The 22,595-nt window shown below is 44.4% G+C and overlaps 1 protein-coding gene across 3 annotated transcripts in view; it reads right to left on the reverse strand.

Moving 5' to 3' along the window:
* snx30 (sorting nexin family member 30) overlaps positions 1 to 22,595 on the reverse strand; it is an 86,861-nt gene that overhangs the window by 25,117 nt on the left and 39,149 nt on the right. For 2 of the 3 annotated variants that reach the window (XM_056290261.1, XM_056290259.1), the window contains exons 5-7: positions 14,905 to 15,100; positions 12,333 to 12,541; positions 6,576 to 6,665 (exon numbers count right to left, since the gene is read on the reverse strand). In XM_056290261.1, the coding sequence (XP_056146236.1) occupies positions 6,576 to 6,665; positions 12,333 to 12,541; positions 14,905 to 15,100 (495 nt within the window). Of the gene's footprint in view, positions 1 to 6,124; positions 6,187 to 6,575; positions 6,666 to 12,332; positions 12,542 to 14,904; positions 15,101 to 22,595 lie in introns of those variants that run through there. The other variant, XM_056290262.1, reaches the window with a different exon arrangement.

Consider the following 22,595-nt stretch of genomic DNA (forward strand, 5'->3'; position numbering starts at 1 on the left):
AACGGTATATCTATATGCAGATATTTTACACCTATGTATATTTTTATATTTAGCGTAGGTGCTCAAAATTGTATTTTATTGTCTTCTCTACAGTTTCACTCGTCGTCGTCGTCGTCGTTTCACTATAGTTAATGGCAAGACGTCATTGAATTCCCCTGACTTCGAGTTTGGCTTGCTGTTCATCTTTGTTCCAACACTTCTGGGAAGTTTACAACATTGAGGGAGCAGTACAGTGAAAAGTCAAACCTAAGATGGCGAAACAGCCAAGCATAGAAGATTCCACTACGCATGCTGCAATGGAAAACCCAGAGGATGAAGAAGAATCCTTGCTGGAAGAAACAACACCACAGGAGATCAGGTCCAGTGTCTCTAAAACATCTTCCAAGTCATCAGTTAGTAGTGCAGCTGCCAGAGCGAGAGCCTCAGCCCAGGCTGCATGTGCTAGAGCATCCTTTGCAAAACAGGAGCTACAGATTAAGAAAGAAAAGGCAAGATTGGACTTGGAAAGGGCCATGCTAGAAGCGACTTTAGAAGCTTTAGAGAGTGAAAAACAAGCTGCTGCAGCTGTCGCCGAGGCTGAAGCTTTAGAAGCTGCAGATGACAAGAGTAATACGGCCAGCAGCCGCGGCGTATCACCAAATACGGTTAGAGAGAGAACAAGAGAGTATGTGCAGTATCGGTCTCTGTTCTACGCTGACCACGCTGTCTCCTCACATAGTGCTCCACCCCACACAGCACGGGGAGCACCTCCACCCAGACAGGCCTCTGAAGGACATTATCCCCAACAAAACAACACTGCTCTTCTCTCCACGTCCCATGGGCAGACACATAGAGACAGTCCAGTAGCCACACAACGCCCTATCCCCATGCCTAGGGCCAAACAACCGTCCATGTCACCTGATGCAAGGAACTTCTCACCAGCCAGGTACACAGCTACCCCTGCCCCTGACCGTTCTACTGAGTCTAACACGCAACGTGCTTATGTAGCCCAGCCCCCAAACATGATGGACTTTGCCAAATATATGTCTCGTAGAGAGCTGGTCACTACAGGGCTTACTAAGGTTGACGACCAGCCGGAAAACTTCCGAGCATGGGCATCCTCGTTCCTCACTGCCACTCAAGGCCTAGACCTATCTGCCACCGAACAGCTAGACCTATTAGTGAAATGGCTTGGCAAAGAATCATCTGAGCACGCTAAAAGGATTCGAGCCGTCCATGTCTCCAACCCTCCCGCTGCTCTTCACTTGATTTGGGTGAGACTAGAAGAGTGTTATGCCACCCCAGAGGTAATAGAGAGTGCTCTGTTCAGACGCCTAGACAGTTTCCCTTCTCTGTCACCCAAAGAAAACACTAAGCTCAGAGAACTCGGAGACCTCCTCACTGAGCTGCAGTCAGCTAAAGAGGACGGTTACCTCCCTGGACTTACCTACCTCGACACTCCTCGGGGAATAAATCCCATCGTTGAAAAGTTGCCAACTTACCTTCAAGAAAGATGGATGACCGCTGGCTCACGATACAAAGAGGAGCATAGAGTGACTTTTCCCCCATTCTTGTTCTTCACTCAGTTTGTCTGCACTGAGGCTAGGAAGAGGAATGATCCAAGTTTCGTCCTACCAAGCAAGACCTGCAAGATCTACCGAAATGAAAGGCCCTTCTCAAAGCATGAGGGAGGAAAGACCCGAGTGACAGTAAACAAGACAGATGTGTCTGACACAAAACAGACAAGTCAGAGGGTGACCCTGCTAAGCACTGTCCTATCCATAACAAGCCCCACCCTCTCACAAAATGTAGACCCTTCAAAACAAAGACAATGGCAGAACGAAAGGCATTTCTAAAGGAGCACAGAAGTGCTGCTCCCCTTCTCACATGGCCAAGGACTGCCAAGTGGAGCTGAAGTGTAACGAGTGTGAGAGTGAATGACACTGCACAGCCTTACAACCAGACACTCATTCATCCTCCACGCCCGCCAATCCTACCACAGGAACTGCATCAGAAGATCAACGCACTGCTCCTCCTCCACATCACAGCGATGTCTCCGCTGAGGTGACTTCAGCATGTACACAGGTATGTGGCCCTGGACTCCCAGCTCGATCCTGCTCCAAGATCTGCCTCGTGAGGGTGTATCCACGGGGGCAACGGGAATGCTCTGTCAAGATGTATGTGGTCCTTGACGACCAGAGCAACCGTTCACTGGCCAGGTCGGAGTTCTTCAAACTGTTCGAGATCCAGAGCAGCCTGTCGCCTTACCTGATGAGGACCTGTGCTGGCGTCATGGAGATGACCGGAAGAAAAGCAGTTGGCTTCCAGATAGAAGCACTGGAAACTGGTGAGTGCTTTGACCTCCCTCCTCTCATTGAGTGCAATGAGATCATGTCTAACAGAGCAGAGATCCCTACAAGAGAAGTTGCCCTTTCACACACTCACCTGAAGACCGTGGCTCCTCACCTCCCAAAGCTCGACCCAGATGCTGAAATCTTACTTCTACTGGGGAGAGACATTATCAGAGTGCACAAAGTGAGAAAGCAGATTAATGGGCCGCACAATGCACCCTTCGCACAGGGCTTAGACCTAGGGTGGGTGATCGTGGGGGAAGTTTGCATCAACAATGCCCACAACCCGAATGTGAGCGTGTACAAGACTAACGTCCTCGAGAACGGGCGCCCATCCCTTCTCACTCCTTGCCCGAAATATGTCTGCCTGAAAGAGAGAGCAAGCTATGGTGGGGAGTCCAGGCTTAGTGTATCCACTCACGTGTCCAAACACGTCTCTTCTGACATGCCAGCTGAAGAAAAGCTGGCACTTACTGTGTTTCAGAGAACTGAAAGCGACAACAAGTGTGCCATGTCACTCGAGGATGAAGTGTTCCTCGAAATCATGCAGCGAGAGGTTCACCAAGATGAACAGAACAGCTGGGTTGCTCCCCTTCCGTTTCGGACACCCAGACCACCTCTTCCTAACAATCGAGAGCAAGCCCTCTCTCGCCTCACGTCCTTACGACGCACCCTGGACAAGAGGCCAGAAATGAAGGAACAGTTTGTTGCCTTTATGGAAAAGGTCTTCGAGAACAAACACGCCAAGGAAGCACCCCCACTCCAAGAGAAGGAGGAGTGCTGGTATCTGCCTATCTTCGGGGTCTACCACCCGCACAAACCAGGCCAGATACATGTGGTGTTTGACTCGAGTGCACAGTACTCTGGCATATCTCTGAACAATGTCCTGCTCTCTGGACCCGACCTGAACAATTCTCTTCTGGGAGTGCTGATCCGATCCCAGAAAGAACTGGTCGCAGTAGCAGCCGATATACAGCAGATGTTCTACTGCTTCCTAGTCAAAGAGGATCACAGGAACTTTCTAAGGTTTCTCTGGCACAAGGACAATGATCTGACCAAAGAGATAGCAGAGTATCGAATGTGAGTGCATGTGTTCGGGAATAGCCCTTCCCCAGCCGTCGCAATCTATGGCCTTCGACAAGCCGCCAAAGAGGGCGAAGAACAGTATGGGTCTGACACACGCCGCTTCGTCGAGCGCCACTTTTATGTGGATGATGGACTCACCTCCTTCCCCTCTGAATCCGAGGCCATCGACTTACTCAAACGCACCCAAGCGTCCCTTGCCAAGTGGAATCTGAAGCTACATAAAACTGCTTCAAACAGCATCAAAGTGATGCAAGCCTTCCCACCTGAGGACCTGGCCAAAGACTTAAAGGACCTTGGTCTGAAAGATGAAGAGCTCCCCACACAAAGGAGCCTTGGTTTGTGTTGGGATATCAACTCCGACACATTCACTTTCAAGGTCGCAGTGAGTGACAAGCCCTTCACTCGTCGTGGCGTGCTCTCAACTGTTAACAGCCTCTTTGATCCCCTTGGTTTTGCAGCACCAGTGACAATTCAAGGAAGAGCGCTGCTGAGAGAACTGTCCACCGACGCAGAAGAATGGGACACTAAACTTCCTGAAGACAAGAGAGGAAGCTGGGAAACATGGAAAGGATCACTTCTAGATCTGAGCAGTCTCCATGTTCCACGAGCCTACACTCCACAGTCGTTCTCCAAGGCTACATACACAGAGTTGTGCCTTTTCTCAGATGCTTCAAACTGGGCCATAGGAGCAGTGGCTTACCTAAGAACTGTCTTTGAAGATGGAGAGTGCCACGTTGGCTTCGTCCTCGGAAAAGCCAAGCTGTCTCTTCGTCCCGAGCCCATGATCCCTCGCCTTGAACTGTGTGCAGCTGTGCTTGCGGTTGAAATGGCCGAACTGATTCTCGATGAGCTAGACCTCAAGCTAGATTCTGTCAAGTTCTATTGTGACAGCAAAGTCGTCCTTGGATATATATTCAACGAGTCCAAGCGCTTCTACGTATATGTGCATAATCGGGTTCAACGTATACGTCAGACAACCACTCCACAACAGTGGCATTATGTGCCTACAGACCAGAACCCAGCTGACTTTGTGACCAGGTCCGTCCCTGCCTCCAAGCTCGCCAGCACCATGTGGTTCAGCGGACCTGACTTCCTTCACAAGCCTCCTCGTCCTGTGGAACAGCAGTCATTCGAGCTTGTGGAACCTGAACTGGACGTGGATGTACGACCACAAGTCACCACCCTCGCCACTCACACAAAAGAAGGCCAACTTACCTCAGAACGGTTCCAACGTTTCTCCACCTGGGAGTCCCTTTTGGATACTGTTGCCTACCTGATCCACCAAGCTCGTTCATTCAAGTCGAGCCCTACAAACTTACCTCAAACATGCAAAGGCTGGCAGCTATGCCATACACCTCGCACTCCTGAAGAGCTGGCTGCCGCCAAGAAGATTATCTTCAGCGCTGTGCAGAAAGATGCGTATCCAGAGGAGTACGCCAACCTGCAAGGGACTGCAAAGACATTTCTCAGACCTATATCTGAGGTCATCCTCCTCCTTCCAAAAGAGGATTGCTAAGAGACTTTGATAAGACACTTTAAGGTAGTGGCATTTAATAATGCCAGGCGGGGAGTGTTCTGCCTGCGCAGTGTTTATTTTGATGTAATATCACTTTCAACCACTGGGTGGCTGCATGCTATTGTTTTGATGTGATTAAGCACCACCTGCACAAGAAGAAGAATGAAATAGGAAGCGCAGTTACAGTAGTTCCGTTGTTAAACGATCTCAGTCTGATACGCTGAAAGAAAGTAGAAAAAGTTGTTGCATGTCTCAATCTTCGCTCATCATTCTGTTTAATGCCATCAGAAAGCAATGACTGTAAGTCTAAATAATAGTGTACATCTTTGGTAACGTTTGTAGGTGTATATTGTGTAGTTTGAATATTTTATAGGGTAGTTTTGTTAGCTTAGGAAAGACGGGATCTATAAGCTAAGCTGTATTGTGTGCTAGCTATTCATTTGGATGTGTTAGCTACATTATTAAGTTGCATTGTGTTAGCAATACTGGATATTACTATGATAGTTTTGCGTTAGCTACAGATATTAGGTAAATAGCTATATGTTAGCTGCAGAAATAGAGGTTTTAGCTAGTTAGCCATAGAGATTTTATACAGTCTTACTGTAATTCAGGTTACTTTTGATAGATAACGGTATATCTATATGCAGATATTTTACACCAATGTATATTTTTATATTTAGCGTAGGTGCTCAAAATTGTATTTTATTTTCTTCTCTACAGTTTCACTTGTCGTCGTCGTTTCACTATAGTTAATGGCAAGACGTCATTAAATTCCCCTGACTTCGAGTTTGGCTTGCTGTTCATCTTTGTTCCAACACTTCTGGGAAGTTTACAACATTGAGGGAGCAGTACAATGGTGGAGGGTGTTTCAATTGCTTCTGCAAAAAGTAGGGAGATAGCAGGCATCTCTTGCTTGTACCTCTTGTTAATAGAAATACAGGGAGGGTAATGTGTTGGTGCAAATGCACACTTGAGATGAGAATTAAGAGTCTAACCCACATGATGAATTTATTGCCAAGACCCAGTATCTGTAAGGCAGCAGGTAAATATTCTCACTCAAACTGGTCAAAGGCCTTCTCCACATGACCTAATGACCGAATGAGATGACCTTCTTTGGGAATGTCTTGATGAATGCTCAATGTGGGGTGGGGATACTTACAGTCAGTTTAGACTGAAGACATCATTTAGGTGAGTGATGAAATGTATCTGTCAATAAACGTATCCAGATGGACTGATTCAACCTTCTTTGACCTCCTTTGGGAAGAGTGTGTGAATGTTAGTATTGAATAATATTGTGGAGTCTGTAAATGTTGGAAAATGTGTGACACTTTTATAAAACTAGTGTGGTCTTCATAAGTAATCAAAAGTAGGAGCTGTCTATCTATCTCTAACTGTCTATCACTCTACATCTATCTATATCAATATCTATCTCTATCCATTCATCTTTCTATCAATCCTATCTATCTCTACCACTATCTTTCTATCACTGTCTTTCTCTTTCTATCTGCCTCTCTATCTCTCTAGCTATCTCCCTAGCTATCTACCTATCTATCTATCCATCTATCTATCTAGCTATCACTCTGTATATCTTTCAGTCCATTTACCTGTAACGTTATTTCTGTCTATCTGTCACAAAGTCTTACCGGTGTCCCATCTTCCTGTTTGCGCAAGAAGGCTGCCTCCAGTCGGACCTCATACTCCGCCTGGCTCTGATCCCGCCTCTTCAAGACGCTCTGCCAATCACACACCAAACAAGGCAAGACACAAAAAAAAAGAAGAAACTAATGAAATAAAAAAAAACATTTAACATTTTATATTGTAACATTCAAAATCTTAAAAATCGTACAAACTAGAAAACTTTGCTATATTAGCCGCCAAAAAGTTGGCGCTGCTAGATTAAATTGGGGTAAATATCGCATCAAAAGCCTCCTACTGCATATATACAACCAGCTCTGCGTGTGTTTGCTCCACTATAGTGATTGCATCTTTATTTTTTGTTATCAAGGTCTTTTTTATTTTTCAAATATTTCACAAGACAAATACAACTTGAACATAGGACAATTAAGTCACGTTCCTGTCAATCCCACCCAATCCCCATCTCCAAAGTACTGGACCATTAGTAAATTTGCACACAGTAAGACATCCATACAAAAATATACCTATATATACATACATTCATATAAATATGTTCCCACATTCACAAACACATAGACATAGAAATGATAACAATTACATAAGAAAAGGGGAAAAAACATACACATAGGTTACATAGTTATGCTAAGGGGGCCACACATTCCAAAGGCCAAATTTAGACCTTGTAGTATTCTCATCTGGTTTCGGTCTCGAATGATTTAATCTGGTGGATATGCCTGTATCTGACCATAAAACTGTAATTTTCAAAGTTCCACTACAGCTCATTATTCCTAGTCACTATCCTAAAACATGCTCTCGCATTCTCAGTCCTGGCACTGCAGTTAAATTCTGTGATGCTTTTAATTCATCATGCTTTAATCCCTCTTTATCCCCCCTCAATCCAGATGCACTGCTAAATTCATTCAATGATCAGTGCCTATCCATCCTCGACCAAATTGCACCATTTAAAACTAGGAAATAGATCAAATAACCTCCCCTGGCTGAATGATCACACTCGTGCCCTTAGAAAACTCCTTAGAAAAACAATTGAAGGTCAACAAATCCGAATTAGCACATAAAACCCTTAAAAACCAAATGTTAATACCAGAAGGCATGCAAGATGCAAGATCAGCGTACTTCTCTGAATTGATATCAAGAAATAACCACAATCCTAAAGTTCTCTTCTGGGTAATTGATTCTGTTATAAATAGTCCCTCCAATTCTCTTTTTGAACCTGATGTTGAGTTGTTCAAAAAATTTCTCACTCATTTTGTAAACAAGGTGGAGAATATCAGGTCCCAAATCCAGCCAAGCTCTTGCGTTTGTTCCATTCCTCATGTTAATTCTGCCTCTTTTACTCAGTTTCAACCAATTATAATTTCAATGTTAGAGAGTACAGTGTCCAATATGAACTCCTCCTCCTGCATCTTAGACATCATCCCCACTAAGCTGCTCAAGAAGGTATATTCAACTATCAGCCCTGTTATTCTGCAAATTTTTAATGATTCTCTGGCCTCTGTTTCTTTTCCAGACAGTTTTAAATATGATGTTGTTCACCCATTGCTGAAGAAACCTAATTTGGATCCCCTATCCCTAAGTAACTACAGTCCAATCTCCAAATTGTCTTTTCTAAATAAGGTTCTGGAGAGAGTAATTTCTTCTCAGTTGATATATTTTATGAACACTAACACTGTTTTTAATAGTTTCCAGTCTGGTTTTAGAGCACTTCATAGTACCGAGACAGCTCTAGTTAAGGTCACTATAGACCTACTGCTGACTGCAGAGGTGACTGCTCGATTTTAGTTCTTTTACACTTCTTTTAGACTAACACTGACTAAACGATCCCCAAAAAGCGCACGTGTTCTGACAAAAAATAAATAAATAAAATAGACTTAAGTGCTGCCTTTGACACAGTTGATCAAAACATCCTCTTACATTGCTTAGCGACTAGGGTTGGCATCAAGGGCTCGGCTCTTAGCTTATTACACTCTTTCCTCACCTATGTAACTTTTTCTGTTGTTCTGGGTAACTCTACTTCCTCGATGGCTCAGTTGAGTTGTGATTTCCCTCAAGGCTCAGTTCTTGGCCCCCTTCTCTTTTCGAAATACATGCTGCTCCTTGGCCAGGTCATTCAAAACCATGATGTGCGCTGTCATTTTAATGCTGACGACACTCAGTTATACATGCTACTAAAACTCACAGATCCTAGCGCCCTAGCAAATCTCAAACCTTGCCTCTCTGACATTAAATCCTGGATGTCCGAAAAGTTTCTCAAATTTAATGATGATAAGTCTGAAGTCATTCTGTTCGGTCCCGAATTCCATCAGCCCTTTTGTTACTAACCTTAGTGGTCTGTCAGGTAGTCTTAAGCAGGCTGCTAGGAATCTGGGGGTAATATTTGATGCTAAGCTCGGTTTTGATAATCAAATCAAACAGGTTAAGCAATGTTTTCTCCAGCTCAAGATAATCTCCAAAATTAGGTCATTTTTATTATTTGCCGATCTACAAAAAAGTTTTAAATGCTTTTATCTATTCTCAGCTTGACTACTGTAATGCACTTTATTCTGGTATCAGCAAGGGCTCCTTCCACTGTCTGCAACTGGTACAAAATGCCGCTGCTCGGCTTCTTACCAAGACAAAGAGGCATGACCATATTACTCCTGTGCTTGCCTCCTTAGACTGGCTCCCTGTTAGATATCGAATTGATTTTTTATTTTATTGCTCTCTTTTAAGGCTTTAAATCAGGGGTGTCAAACTCCAGGCCTCGAGGGCCGCAGTGTCTGCAGGTGTTTGTTGCAACCATGCACTACACCACCTGATTAAAGGAGTTCCTTTCCCTCCTTGATTCAGGAGGTGAGCTAATTAGTTAAATCAGGTGGTGTAGTGCACGGTTGCAACAAATACCTGCAGACACTGTGGCCCTCGAGGCCTGGAGTTTGACACCCCTGCTTTAAATGGTCTTGCTTCTACACACATTTCTGAAAATTTTCTGATTACTATATTTCCGATACTAATTAGTGATGCTGGTCACATGGCTCGGGTCCTGGGCTGTTCCGGCGGCATCTGGACATGGCTTGGCATCTTCCTCATCATATTCTTCATGATGCAAGGAGTAGAGGTGACGAAGGCGTATGAGTTTAAATATTTGGGGTCAACTGTTCAAAGTATTGGGGATTGCGAAAGAGAGGTGAAGCAGATAGTGCAGGCAGGGTGGAGTGGGTGGAGAAGAGTGTCAGGAGTGATTTAAGACAAAAGGGTACCAGCAAGAGTTAAAGGGAAGGTTTACAAGATGGTTGTGAGACCAGCTATGTTATATGGTTTGGATGCAGTGGCACTGACGAAAAGACAGGAGGCAGAGCTGGAGGCGGCAGCGATGAAGACGCTAAGATTTTCACTGCGAGTGATGAAGAAAGACAGGATTAGGGATGAGTCTATTAGAGGGACAGCTCAAGTTGGACTGTTTGGAGACAAAGCAAGAGAGGCAAGATTGAGATGGTTTGGATCCTGAATATGGAGCTGCCAGAGAAGAGGAGAAGAGGAAGGCCAAAGAGGAGGTTTATAGATGTGGTGAGGGAGGACATGCAGGTGGCTGGCGTGACAGAGGAAGATGCAGAGGGTTGGGAGACATGGAAAAGGATGATCCACCGTTGTGAGCCCTAATGGAAGCAGCCAAAAGCAGTAGTATCAGATTATTTGGGGGGGGGGGTTCCCCCCTTTTTCTCCCCAATTGTACTTGGCCAATTACCCCACTCTTCCAAGCCATTCCAGTCGCTGCTCCATCCCCATCTGCCAATCCGGGGAGGTCTGCAGACTACCACATGCTTCCTCTGATACATGTGGAGTCGCCAGCCGCTTCCTTTCACCTGACAGTGAGAAGTTTCGCCAGGGGGACGTAGCGCATGGGAGGATCACGGTATTCCCCCCAGTTCCCCTCCCCTCTGAACAGGTGCCCCGACCGACCAGAGGAAGTGCTGGTGCAGCGACCAGGACACATACCCATTTCTTCCCACCCGCAGACACGGCCAACTGTGTGTGTAGGGACGCCTGACCAAGCTGGAGCTAAGATGGGGATTCGAACCGGCGATCCCCGTGTTGGTAGGCAATGGAATAGACCGCCACACCACCCAGATGCCCTAGTAACAGATTCTTACAATGAATTGTATTCTTACAATTAATTTGTTCTCTGCATTTAACCAATCCTATTGTATAGGAGCAGTGGACAGCAGCAGCGCCCTGGGACCAACTCCAGTTCTTCTTTCCATTTCCTTGGTCAGGGGCACAGACAGGAATATTAACCCTAACATGCATGTCTTTTTGATGGTGGGAGGAAACCGGAGCACCTGGAGGAAACCCACACAGACATGGGGAGAACATGCAAACTCCACACAGAAAGGACCTGGGAAAGCCTGGGGTTCAAACCCAGGACCTTCTTGCTGTGAGGCAACAATGCTAACCACTGCGCCACCGTGCCGCCCTTTTTTTTTTTTTTACTTTAACTTTTACACCAGGGAAACCAAACAGACACTGGCCTAGGAGATGGCACAACAAAGAGGCACTAACGCGTCAGGCCAGGACTCCGCAGTCTACACCATCTACAGGCCAGTGGCCACTCTTTCAAGGATGAGGATGAGCACATCTTCGACAGTGAGGAACGCTGGTTTGAACGGGGAGACCAAAGAGGCCATCTATGTGAAGAGGTAACGAACATCCCTGAACGGGGGGGGGGGGCTAAGAGTACATCTGTCACCATCTTACAATGCTGTGATTGCAACTATTCCCCAATCCTCTGTGTATAATACACATGGCCATTGAAACTCTAGTTAATGGTCACGCATATTTGCATATGAAACCAATCGTTGGTTTTGGTCGTGATACAATTGTGCTTTTTATGATGTTGGGAGATACCTGCAGTCAGTTGAGACTGATGAAGGGATGAAACATTTCTCCCACAAACCTTGTGTTCAGTTGAACTGATTCATCTTTCTGTGATGCGGTTTTTTTGTACCACTTTTTCTTGCTGTGATGTCATCAGTGCTCAGGTCAGAGAAATCGGAGCTCTGAAGTGATGCTTTAGTTTCTGACCTTTAATTCTGAGTTCGATGAAAGTCCAGCTAGTTTTTTCACAAGTCGATCATTTTTTAGCAGTTCCAAGGTGTTTTGAATACAGCACTAGATGCAAAAATTGTAAATATTCTACGTACAGCACTGATAGGCTAGTAAAACATGGTAAATATAGGACATATATAGCACTTACAGCCAAGTAGAAAATTATGAATATTACATGTATAGTTCTAATGGATTAGCAGCAAGGGCTAAATATTACACTAACAGCACTAACCGGCTAGCAGAAAACAGCAAATATTGGATACATAATGCTAATGAACTAGCATAAATCCGCAAGCATTTGATGTATAGTGGTAAGGAAGGAAGGTAGGGAAAGGTTAGGTAAAGGTTGAAGTTAAGTCAGGTTAAGGTAAGGTAAGGTTAGGTAAGGTTGAAGTTAGGGTTAAGGTAGGTCATGTTAAGTTCAGTTAATTCATTGAAATAGGGTTGAGGGAACACAGACATGCTCCCGCCTAGTGCTAACAGAGCAGCAGGAAATGGTAAATATTAGACGCACAGTGGTAACTGGCAAATAAAGAAAGGTAAATATTGTATGTACAGCACTGACAGGTATGTAGAAAACACACAACAATAACAGCAAAACAATCAAAACAAAAAAACCTAGCAGAAAATACATAACTTGGCAGTTACAAGCTGGTGCTTACCTTCATGGCGTCGGCATACAGGATGTACTCGCGCAGCACCGGGAGGAATTCTCGACTGGTGCTCTCACTTAGGTCCTCAAGCGCTGCACAGCAGGTAGCCAGACAGCCAGCCACGCCCTGCAGGGGCCGCCGGAGCTCTGGCCCCTCCACTTCTGAGGTTGCCCACGTCGAGTACACGCCCCCATACTCCCTAAATTCTGCCAGGTATTCTGGGTGAAGACAGGTGAACGACATAAGGACAGTGAGTGACTGAGAGAGAGAGAGAGAGAGAGAGAGAGAGAGAGAGAGAGAGAGAGAGATGTCTTTCTGTAAGCTTTTTGTTTGTGTCTGTCCACCTGCCTACCTACCTACCTATTTACTCTTCCATTTATCTATCTATGTCTGTCTATCTGTCTACCTATCTGTTTATCTCTCAAGCTGTTTGGCTGGCTATCTCTCCATGTGTGAGTCTATCTATCTACCTACCTATCTATCTGCCAGTCGAACTGTTTACTCTTTTATCTATCTACCTAACCCAGCCACTGAGGATGCACAAGCCAGCGCATTCTTAGTACTGGTCCCAAGCCTGGATAAATGGGGAGTGTTGCATCAGGAAGGCCATCCAGCGTGAAACCTTTGCCAAATCAAGTATGCGGATCATAAATCAGATTTCCATACCGGATCGGTCGAGGCCGGGGTTACCAATGACCGCCACCGGTACTGTTGGCCAGCAGGGTGCCGGTGGAAACTACTCTTCTGTTGGGTGAAGGGCAAAGAGAATGGGAAGGCATGAGCAGAAGCAGCAGGAGAGGATGAAGGGTAGGAGTGTGGAGGTGAGAGTTGGACCCTTGAATGTTGGAACTATGACTGGTAGAGGGAGAGAGCTGGCTGATATGATGGAGAGAAGAAAGGTAGATATAGTGTGTAAGAGAGACCAGGTGGAAGCGGAGTAAGGCCAGGAGCATCGGAGGTGGGTTCAAACTCTTCTACCATGGTGTGAATGGGAGGAGAAATGGGGTAGGGGTAATTCTGAAGGAAGAGTTTGTCAAGAGCGTGCTGGAGGTGAAGAGAGTGTCAGACAGAGTGATGAGTATGAAGCTGGAAATCGAAGGTGTGGTGATGAATGTTATCAGCGCATATGCCCTGCAAGTTGGTTGTGAGATGGAAGAGAAAGAAGAATTCTGGAATGAGTTGGATGACTTGGTGGAGAGGGTACCCAAGGAGGAGAGAGTGGTGACTGGGGCGGACATCAATGGGCATGTTGGTGATGGGAACAGAGGTGATGATGAGGTGATGGGTAGGTATGGTGTCGAGTTAAAAAAAAAGAAAAAAGGAGAGGAATCTGGAAGGACAGATGGTGTGGATTTTGCAAAAAGGATGGAAATGGCTGTGGTGAATACATATTTAAGAAGAGGGAGGAACACAAGGTGACGTATAAAAGAGGCACGTTCTGAAAGGGATTGGAGACTGCAAGGTGGCGACATAGCTGAGAGAGATGAAGAAAGTAGACACGAGTACAAGGAGATGCGGCGTAAAGCAAAGAGAGAGGTGGCAAAGGAAAAGGTGTATGGCAAGATGTATGATAGTTGAACACTAAGGAAGGAGAAAAGAACTTGTACCAATTGGCTAGACAGAGGGACCAATCTGGGAAGGATGTGCAGCAGGTTAAGGCGATCAAGGATAGAGATGGAAATGTGCTGAGGAGTGTGGATAGTGTGCTGAGAAGGTGGAAGGAGTACTTTGAGGGGCTGATGAATGAAGAAAATAAGAGAGGGAGAAGGTTGGATGATGTGGGGATAGTCAATCAGGAAGTGCGGTGTGTTAGCAAGGAGGAAGTGAGGGCAGCTATGAAGAGGATGAAGAGTGGAAAGGCCGTTGGTCCTGATGACATACCTGTGGAGGCATGGAGGTGTTTAGGAGAGATGGCAGTGGAGTTTTTAACTAGATTGTTTAACACAATCTTGGAAAGTGAGAGGATGCCTGAGGAGTGCAGAAGAAGCATACTGGTACCGATTTTCAAGAACAAGGGCGATGTGCAGAACTGTAGCAACTACAGAGGTATAAAGTTGATCAACCACAGCAGGCCATGATGATGAGTTGAAGATGCTAAGATTTTCATTGGGAGTGATGAAGAAGGACAGGCTTAGGAATGAGTATATTAGAGGGACAGCTCAGGTTGGACAGTTTGGAGACAAAGCAAGAGAGGCAAGATTGAGATGGTTTGGACATGTGTGGAGAAGAGATGCTGGGTATACTGGGAGAAGGATGCTGAATATGGAGCTGCCAGGGAAGAGGAAAAGAGGAAGGCCAAAGTGGAGGTTTATGGATGTGGTGAGGGAGGACATACAGGTGGCTGGTATGACAGAGGAAGATACAGAAGACAGGAAGACATGGAAATGGATGATCCACTGTGGCGACCTCTAACGGGAGCAGCCAAATGTAGTAGTAGATCCATCTACCCTTCTATCTAGCTACTTCTGTCTGTCTGTCTACCCATCTGTACGTGTATCTCTCTACCTGTTTGGCTTGCTGTAAATCTCTCATTGTGTCTGTCTGTCTGTCTATCTCTCTATGTGTCTTTCTGTCTGACTACCTGTCTGTTCTCTAAGGATCCTCTGTGCGATGCGGTCCAGTGTTCCCAGTTTCTGGCTGAAGGCATCCAGGTAGTCGCTCATGGCCGTGAACTCTGGAGGTCGTGACCTCAGCCGGTAACCACCGGCGACAGCTGCCTGTCTCACTGACTCACCCACCTTGGCCAGTAGCGCCAGGCCCTGACGCTTGTTTAGGTCCTGCACACAGAGTCATTGGACAGACAGACAAGTTAGAGTCAGACAGGTTATGAAACAAGGGACATCCTCGACAAGCAACTTAAGACTGGGCAGTGAGCAGATAGGCCAGTAACAGAGAGACGTATAGTCAGACAGATACAGACAGACAGACACAAAGACAGACAGGTAACAGAGACAGACTGAAATACTGACAGGTAAGAAAACGAGGGTAGACAGTGATAAACAGGCATAGATAGACAATAACAGAGAAACAGATATATAAATAGAGGTAAACTGACAGAAAGAAAGACAGGCAGAAGACAGACAGACATGTAACAAAGAGACAGACAGACAGAAATAGATAGACAGGTAAGAGACAGAAAGATATACAGACAGGCAAACAGGACATAGGCATACAGACAGACAGATAGACACAGAGACAGACACAGATATAGATAGACAGATATAGTATATATATAGATACAGATATACATATAGATAGACAGATATACATATAGATAGACAGACTAGGGTTCGACTTTGGCTGTTGTCCAGTTGTCTCTGTCAACTGGAATTTACCTGGGCCACTAAGATGCAACACTTTGGGCGTCCTTTGGTCGACTAAAACAAACTGATGACACCATTGTTGACATTTAATATTTTTTGGCAAAATTATATTTGGCATCGGATATGCGTGTTTTTAAAAAATGAATGTCTATTAACTTTTGATGTTTAAGACATAACCATGGATTAAAGTTCTCCAACCTTGTGATGGATTTCCATCTATTTAGACTCACAGAGGGATTTTCTGAGTTCGATGTACATTTGCAGGAATATTTAGAAGGGCTGCACTGCTTGGGAAAGCACGTCCTCATATACTGTCACAGGAGTGGTTGGGAACAGCTGGAGAATGGACAGTATTTGTAGGTAACATTAAGGTAAATGACATTATTGTTTCATGAGATGATTATCAGATTGTCTGCTCAGTTCATGAGTTGTAAATGAACTGGTTGCATGTTGAATAAGACTGAAACCCTTCAGTTAATGTGTCTGCATATAAGAAATGGCAATATAATTCTTCTCATTTCAACTCAAAAAGATTTTTTTTCCAAACAACACCACATAGCAGTTATTATAGAAGTGTTCACTCGCTCCTGAAACCTCGACCCATTTGGCCCATTCACTCTCAAGTAATATCATGTAATTTTCCTTGCTGAAAAGACTCATAGTGTTGACACCCATTCAAACTCATTGAGAGCAGTTTCAGCTCTTGCTTGCCTAAGATCTTTTGTTTTTTATAAATGTCAAAATGTTAAAAAACAGACTCAGACTGAACCGCCGACCTTATTGGGCAGTATGTCAACTTCACAAGCCTGTGTATTGATTAAATATATATATATAAAAAACTTGTTGAAAGCGAGACTTTGTAAATGCAGTACACTCTTGGTTAATACAGCTTGTTGGCCTGTCAGGAGTTTTACATAAAGCTCACGTTGACTAGAAGTGCAGTTCATTTGATTCTAGAAAATGGAGTATGCTGCTATAAAATACAATATCACACAAACATATGTGGCCATCAAAATGTTAACTGTGGTTAATCTGCGCAAAAACTGATCGGTAGTGGATTTTGGCAGCAGATTCGAGAAGCACAATAAGTATAATTTGACCAAGAGGTGAAATATAGGGGGCCAAGAATCAAGCCCTGAGGTACGCCATATTTAATGTCAGAGAATTTAGATGTAATATTACTATAGCATCCATTATTATTATTATTAGTATATTGTATTATTACAAGAAATTTGCAACATTGACTCTCTTTCAACCATCAAATTCATCTCAAAACGTACCTTTTCAAACTGGCATATTCAGTCTGATCCACACTTCACTGAGTTTTGTGTAGATGTTGATTTTATGCTTATCTGTTGTATTAACTTTTTATTGTCTACCCTGCTTTGTTTTGATTTTACGCTGTCTGATACAGTGCTGCTTGTTTTGTTTTTTTACTGTGTTCTGTAAGCTGTCCTTGAGTGCTCTGAAAGGCGCTCACAAATAAAATGTATTATTATTATATTATATTGGACACATCCAAGTCAGAGACATTGACCCTGATGCTTATCTTGACATTTTAGCGCAATCTATACACAATGCAGTCAATTTCAGCTAAGTGCTACTTCTGTGGTGAAAACTGCATCATTACAGCCATGGATTGTCATGGCCCTGTGATGGCCTGGCGGCCTGTCCAGGGTGTCTCCCCGCCTGCTGCCCAGTGACTGCTGGGATAGGCTCCAGCATCCCCGCGACATCAAGAGCAGGATAAGCAGTTTGGATAATTGATGGATGGATGGACTCAAGAAGTATGGGTTTCTAGTCCCTTCTAGCACACCATCTAATGATGACCATGAAAGTGGTGCTTTCTGCGCATTCAGGACAACAATGGTCCACATTTTCAACAGTTACAAGTTTTAGTGAAACACCGAGACAGTGTTATCACAAACCTGTAAAAATTAATGTAGTTAGGCTTAGGGTAATGAGAAAGGTGTGGGTGGAAAACTATGACGAGACAAGATTTTGGACTAGACTACTACAACTACTACTACTACTACTCCTGCTGCTGCTGCTACTACTACTACTACTACTACTACTTTCGGCTGATCCTGTTAGGGGTCGCCACAGCGGATCATCCGTTTCCATCTCGTGAACTAGACTATTTTCTCCATTAATAACAATAATAACTTTATTTATATAGCACATTTCTTAACAATGTTACAAATTGCTTTACAAAAGAAATAAAACCAGACAAAGCAAAAATGAGAATAAGACCAAAGGACATGGGCACAGAGGAGGTAAAGACAATAAATAAGATCAAATAAATAGAAATAAAAACAAAAACAGTATGAATTAAAAAAAAACATATAAAACGTTTCCAAAAGCTTTCACAAACAGAATAGTTTGAAGAGGTTTAAAAGAAGACTTGGTTTGTCAGTTCGACAGCAACAGAGTTCCATTGTGTGGGGCTCGAACAGAAAAAAGCCCAATCACCCTTTGTAACAAACCAAGACCTGGGAATAACCAGCAGGGCTCCATCTGCAAATCTTATTGAGAGGGCATATACCAGGTCAATAAATCAGATATATGTAGCAGCAAGACCGTTTAAAGCCTTAAAAGTGAGCAGTACATTTTTTAAATCAATTCAAAATCTAACAGGGAGCCCGTGTAGGGAGGCAAACACAATAATGATATATGGTCATGCCTCTTCGTCCCGGTAATGAGTTGAGCAGCGGCATATTGTAAAGTGCGTTGCAACAATCAAGCTGAGAATAAATAAAAGTATGTACAACTTTTTAAGATCAGCAATTGATAAAAAGTGACCAAATTGTAAAGATTATCTTCAGAGGGGGAAAACATGACTGAACATTTTTACTTGATTATCAAAACAGAGGTTAGCATCAAATATTACCCCAAGATTCCTCGCAGCCTGCTTAAGACTACCTGACAGACCACCAAGGTTAGTATCAAAAGAGCTGATGGAATTTGGGGGACCAAATAGAATGACCTCAGACTTGAGAAAATAGAATAGAATAGAATAGAATAGAATAGAATAGAATACTCTTTATTAGTCATTTTTTACATACAAATTAAATTTACTCTGCATTTAACCCATCCTAGCTGTGTAGCTAGGAGCAGTGGGCAGCTGCTGTGCAGCACCTGGGGACCAACTCCAGCTATTTCTTCCCATTGCCTTGGTCATGGGCACAGACAGGAGTATTAACCCTACAGTTAAGGTCAAAATTATTAGCCCCCTTTATGAAATCAAACAAAACCCTTAACTTTTCCATGGAAATGACCATAACCAAGAGTGTTTATAGTTTAATTGCTTCCAAAAGAACAAGGACAAAATCTCCACTAAGCTTGATTATGATATTTTAGTGAAGCGCTGAATTGAAACAAGAAAAATAAAAAATGACAAGGCCAAAATTATTATCCCTCTGACAATTAATAGTCAATAGTGTAAGTTTTCTGACTCACACCTGACAACAACCTCCTATGGTAGTTCCTAACTAGGTTGGCACATGTCTCTTGAGGGATCTTAGCCCATTCTTCCATAGCAAATTGTTAAGCTCATCCAAATTGTGTGGTTTTCCAGCATGGACATTAACCTTGAGCTCCTGCCACAGATTCTCAATAGGATTGAGATCTGGGCTCTGAGAGGGCCACTCCAGGACCTTGATTTTGGTGTCCTTCAGAAAGTTTTGGACCAACTTGGATATATGCTTCGGGTCATTGTCTTGCTGGAAGACCCAGCAGTGACCTAAAGCTAGACTGGCAGCAGATTTCTTTACGTTATCCTTCAAAATGTCAACATAATCTTCTTTCTTCATGATCCTATGCACCTGAACAAGGTTCCCTGTGCCTGAAGCAGCAAAACAGTCCCACAGCATTATGCTCCCACTACCATGTCTAACTGTGGCGACTGTGTTTTCAGGGTTGAAGGCCTCTCCCTTCCTTCGCGAAACAAAAGCAACATCCATGTGCCCAAACAGCTCAAGTTTAGTCTCATCAGACCAAAGGACAGACTTCCAAAACTCAGGTCCATGTTTCAGATCTTCATGGGCAAACTTCAGTCAGGCTTTGATGTGCTGCTGTGTGAGCAATGGAGTTTTTCTTGTACGATGACCTCGAAGCCCACCACAATGAAGAGCCCTCACAACAGTCTTCCTTGAAACATCAAGTCCAGAAGAGGCCAGTTCAGCAACAGTCATCTTGGCAGAGATCCGGGGATTGTTGTTGACGTCTCTCACTATTTTCCTCTCCAAAATTTTGGAAATCTTGCACTTTTGACCGCGCCCAGGTTTGTTTCTAACAGAATTTGTCTCCTTGTGCTTTGCAATGATTCAACGCACAGCTGTTCTAGACACTGTGAAACACTTGGAAATGGCAGTATAGCCTTCCCTTTAGATGAGCATCCACTATCTTCTTTCTGAGTTCCAGACTGATTTCTTTAATTTTTGACATGATGAAATTACTTCTTACCAAGAATTTAAGAGTAGTCCCTCTCAATCAAGTGTTCAAGTGACACTAGCCCTGTTCATTGGAGTCCCTTAAGTAAAGTTCAATGCTGATTGATTGCTCAGGTGTGGTCTGATAGCTGATTGATTGGTCAGGTGTGTTTTGAAAGCAAAAAATCACATGGGGGCTAATAATTTTGACCACCTCAATGTTCACTACATTTGGTATAAAGCAAACCTGAAGATTTATTTTACATTCCAAAATGTGCTAAATAGGGGCCTTAACATTGATGAATGTTTTACTATGTAAAATTTTATGAATGATGCAAACATTGGGTAGAATTTTAGGGAAATGTTCCATACTTAGGGGCTAATAATTTTAAACTTAACTGTAACATGCATGTCTTTTTTTATCGTAGCAGGAAACCGGAGTGCCTGGAGGAAACCCATGCAGACACGGGAAGAACATGCAAACACCACACAGAAAGGACCTGGGATGGCCTGGGGTTCGAGCCCAGGCAGGACCTTCTTAATGTGAATCAACAGCACTAACCACTGAGCCACCATGCCGCCCTTCCAGGATTTAACATCAGTTTAACTACCGTCCCAACAGGTCTATGGAGGACACCATTGCCACTGCCCTGCACTTTGCTCTGACCCACTAACCACCAAACTCCTCTCCCTTGGCCTCAACCCCTCCCTCTGTAACTGCACCCTGGACTTCCTGACCAACAGACCTCAGTCTGTTAGGTTAGATGACCACACCTCCTCCACCCTGACCCTCAGCACAGGTGCCCCTCAAGGCTGTGTTCTGAGCCCCCTTCTTTTCTCCCTCTTTACCCACGACTGCCTGCCAACTCACCCTTCAAATGTAATGTTAAATTTGCGGATGACACCACAATCGTACTTTGTATCACCAACAATGATGAGACGACTTACAGTGACGAGATTCAGCACCTCACATCATGGTGCACCACCAACAATCTTGTCCTCAATATGCAGAAGACAAAGGAGTGGATTGTGGACATCAGCGGGTCTAGAAGCTGCAGCCACTCCCCCATACACATCAATGGAGTGGAAGTGGTGCTTGTCTCCAGCTTTAAATTCCTTGGGAGTCCACATCAGCGAGGACCTCTCCTGGACATCAAACACCCAGGCCCTTATGAAAAAGGCCCAACAACACCTGCATTTCCTGAGGAGGCTGAGGAGCACCCATCTATCCTCCAAAATTCTCAACAGCTTCTAACCATAGAGAGCATCCTGACCATCTGCATCTCAGTGTGGTACAGCAACTGCACCTCAGTAGACCAGAAAGTTCGGAAGTGGGTCCTCAACGCAGCCCAGCATATCACCAGAACCCAGCTCTCAGCCATAAAAGACATTTATCACAAACGCTGCCTTCGAAGGGGTCTCAGTATCAACAGAGATCCCACTCACGCTAACCATGGACTGTTCTCCCCCCTGTACTCTGGGAGGCGCTACAGGAGCATCAAAGCCTGCACTACCTGGCTCAAAAACAGCTTCTTTCCCCAAGCTGTTACCCATCTGAACCTGGCTGCCCACTGAATGTCTGTAAATATGTTTATACTCATCCTTTTTTTTTTACTTTATCTTTAGCTTTTAGTCTTCATTTGTATATATCTTATACTATGTTTGCTATGTTTGTCTATGTCTGTCTCGCACTGTTTGGCAAAGCCGCAGCCCTCGTTTCATTTTTACACATGTGCCTGCACATTGTTTTTAATGACAATAACTTGACTTGAATTGAATTGAATTATAACCCAGTCACTGAGGACGGAAAAGCCAGTGCATTCTGAGTGCCGGTCCCAAGCCCGGTTAAATGGGGAGGGTTGCATCAGGAAGGGCATCTGGAGTAAAACCTTTGCCAAATCAAATATGTGACTCATAAATCAGATTACCATACCGGATCGGTCAAGGCTAGGGTTACCAATGACCACCACCAGTACTGTTGGCCAGGAGGGTGCCGGTGGAAACTATGCTGCTGTTGGGCGAAGGAGAAGGAGAGGGGGAAGGCATGTCCAGAGGCCGTGGGAGAGGAGGAAGAGTAGGCATGTGGAGGTGGGAGTCAGAACCTTGAATGTTGGCACTATGACTGGTAAAGGGAGAGAGCTGGCTGATATGATGGAGAGGCGGAAGGTAGGCATACTGTGTGTGCAAGAGACCAGGTGGAAGGGAGTAAGGCCAGGAGTATCAGAGGTGGGTTCAAACTCTTCTACCATGGTGCGAATGGGAGGAGAAATGGGGTAGGGGTAATTCTGAAGGAAGAGTATGTCAAGAGCATGCTGGAGGTGAAGAGAGAGTCAGACAGGTGATGAGGAGGTGATGGGTAGGTATGGTGTCAAGGAGAGAAATGTGGAAGGACAGATGGTGGTGGATTTTGTGAAAAGGATGGAAATGGCTGTGGTGAATACATATTTCAAGAAGAGGGAGGAACACAGGGTGACGTACAAGAGTGGAGGAAAGTGCACACAGGTGGACTATATCTTATG

This window comes from Lampris incognitus, chromosome 12 (assembly GCF_029633865.1).
Source record: "Lampris incognitus isolate fLamInc1 chromosome 12, fLamInc1.hap2, whole genome shotgun sequence".
Lineage (NCBI taxonomy): Eukaryota > Metazoa > Chordata > Actinopteri > Lampriformes > Lampridae > Lampris > Lampris incognitus.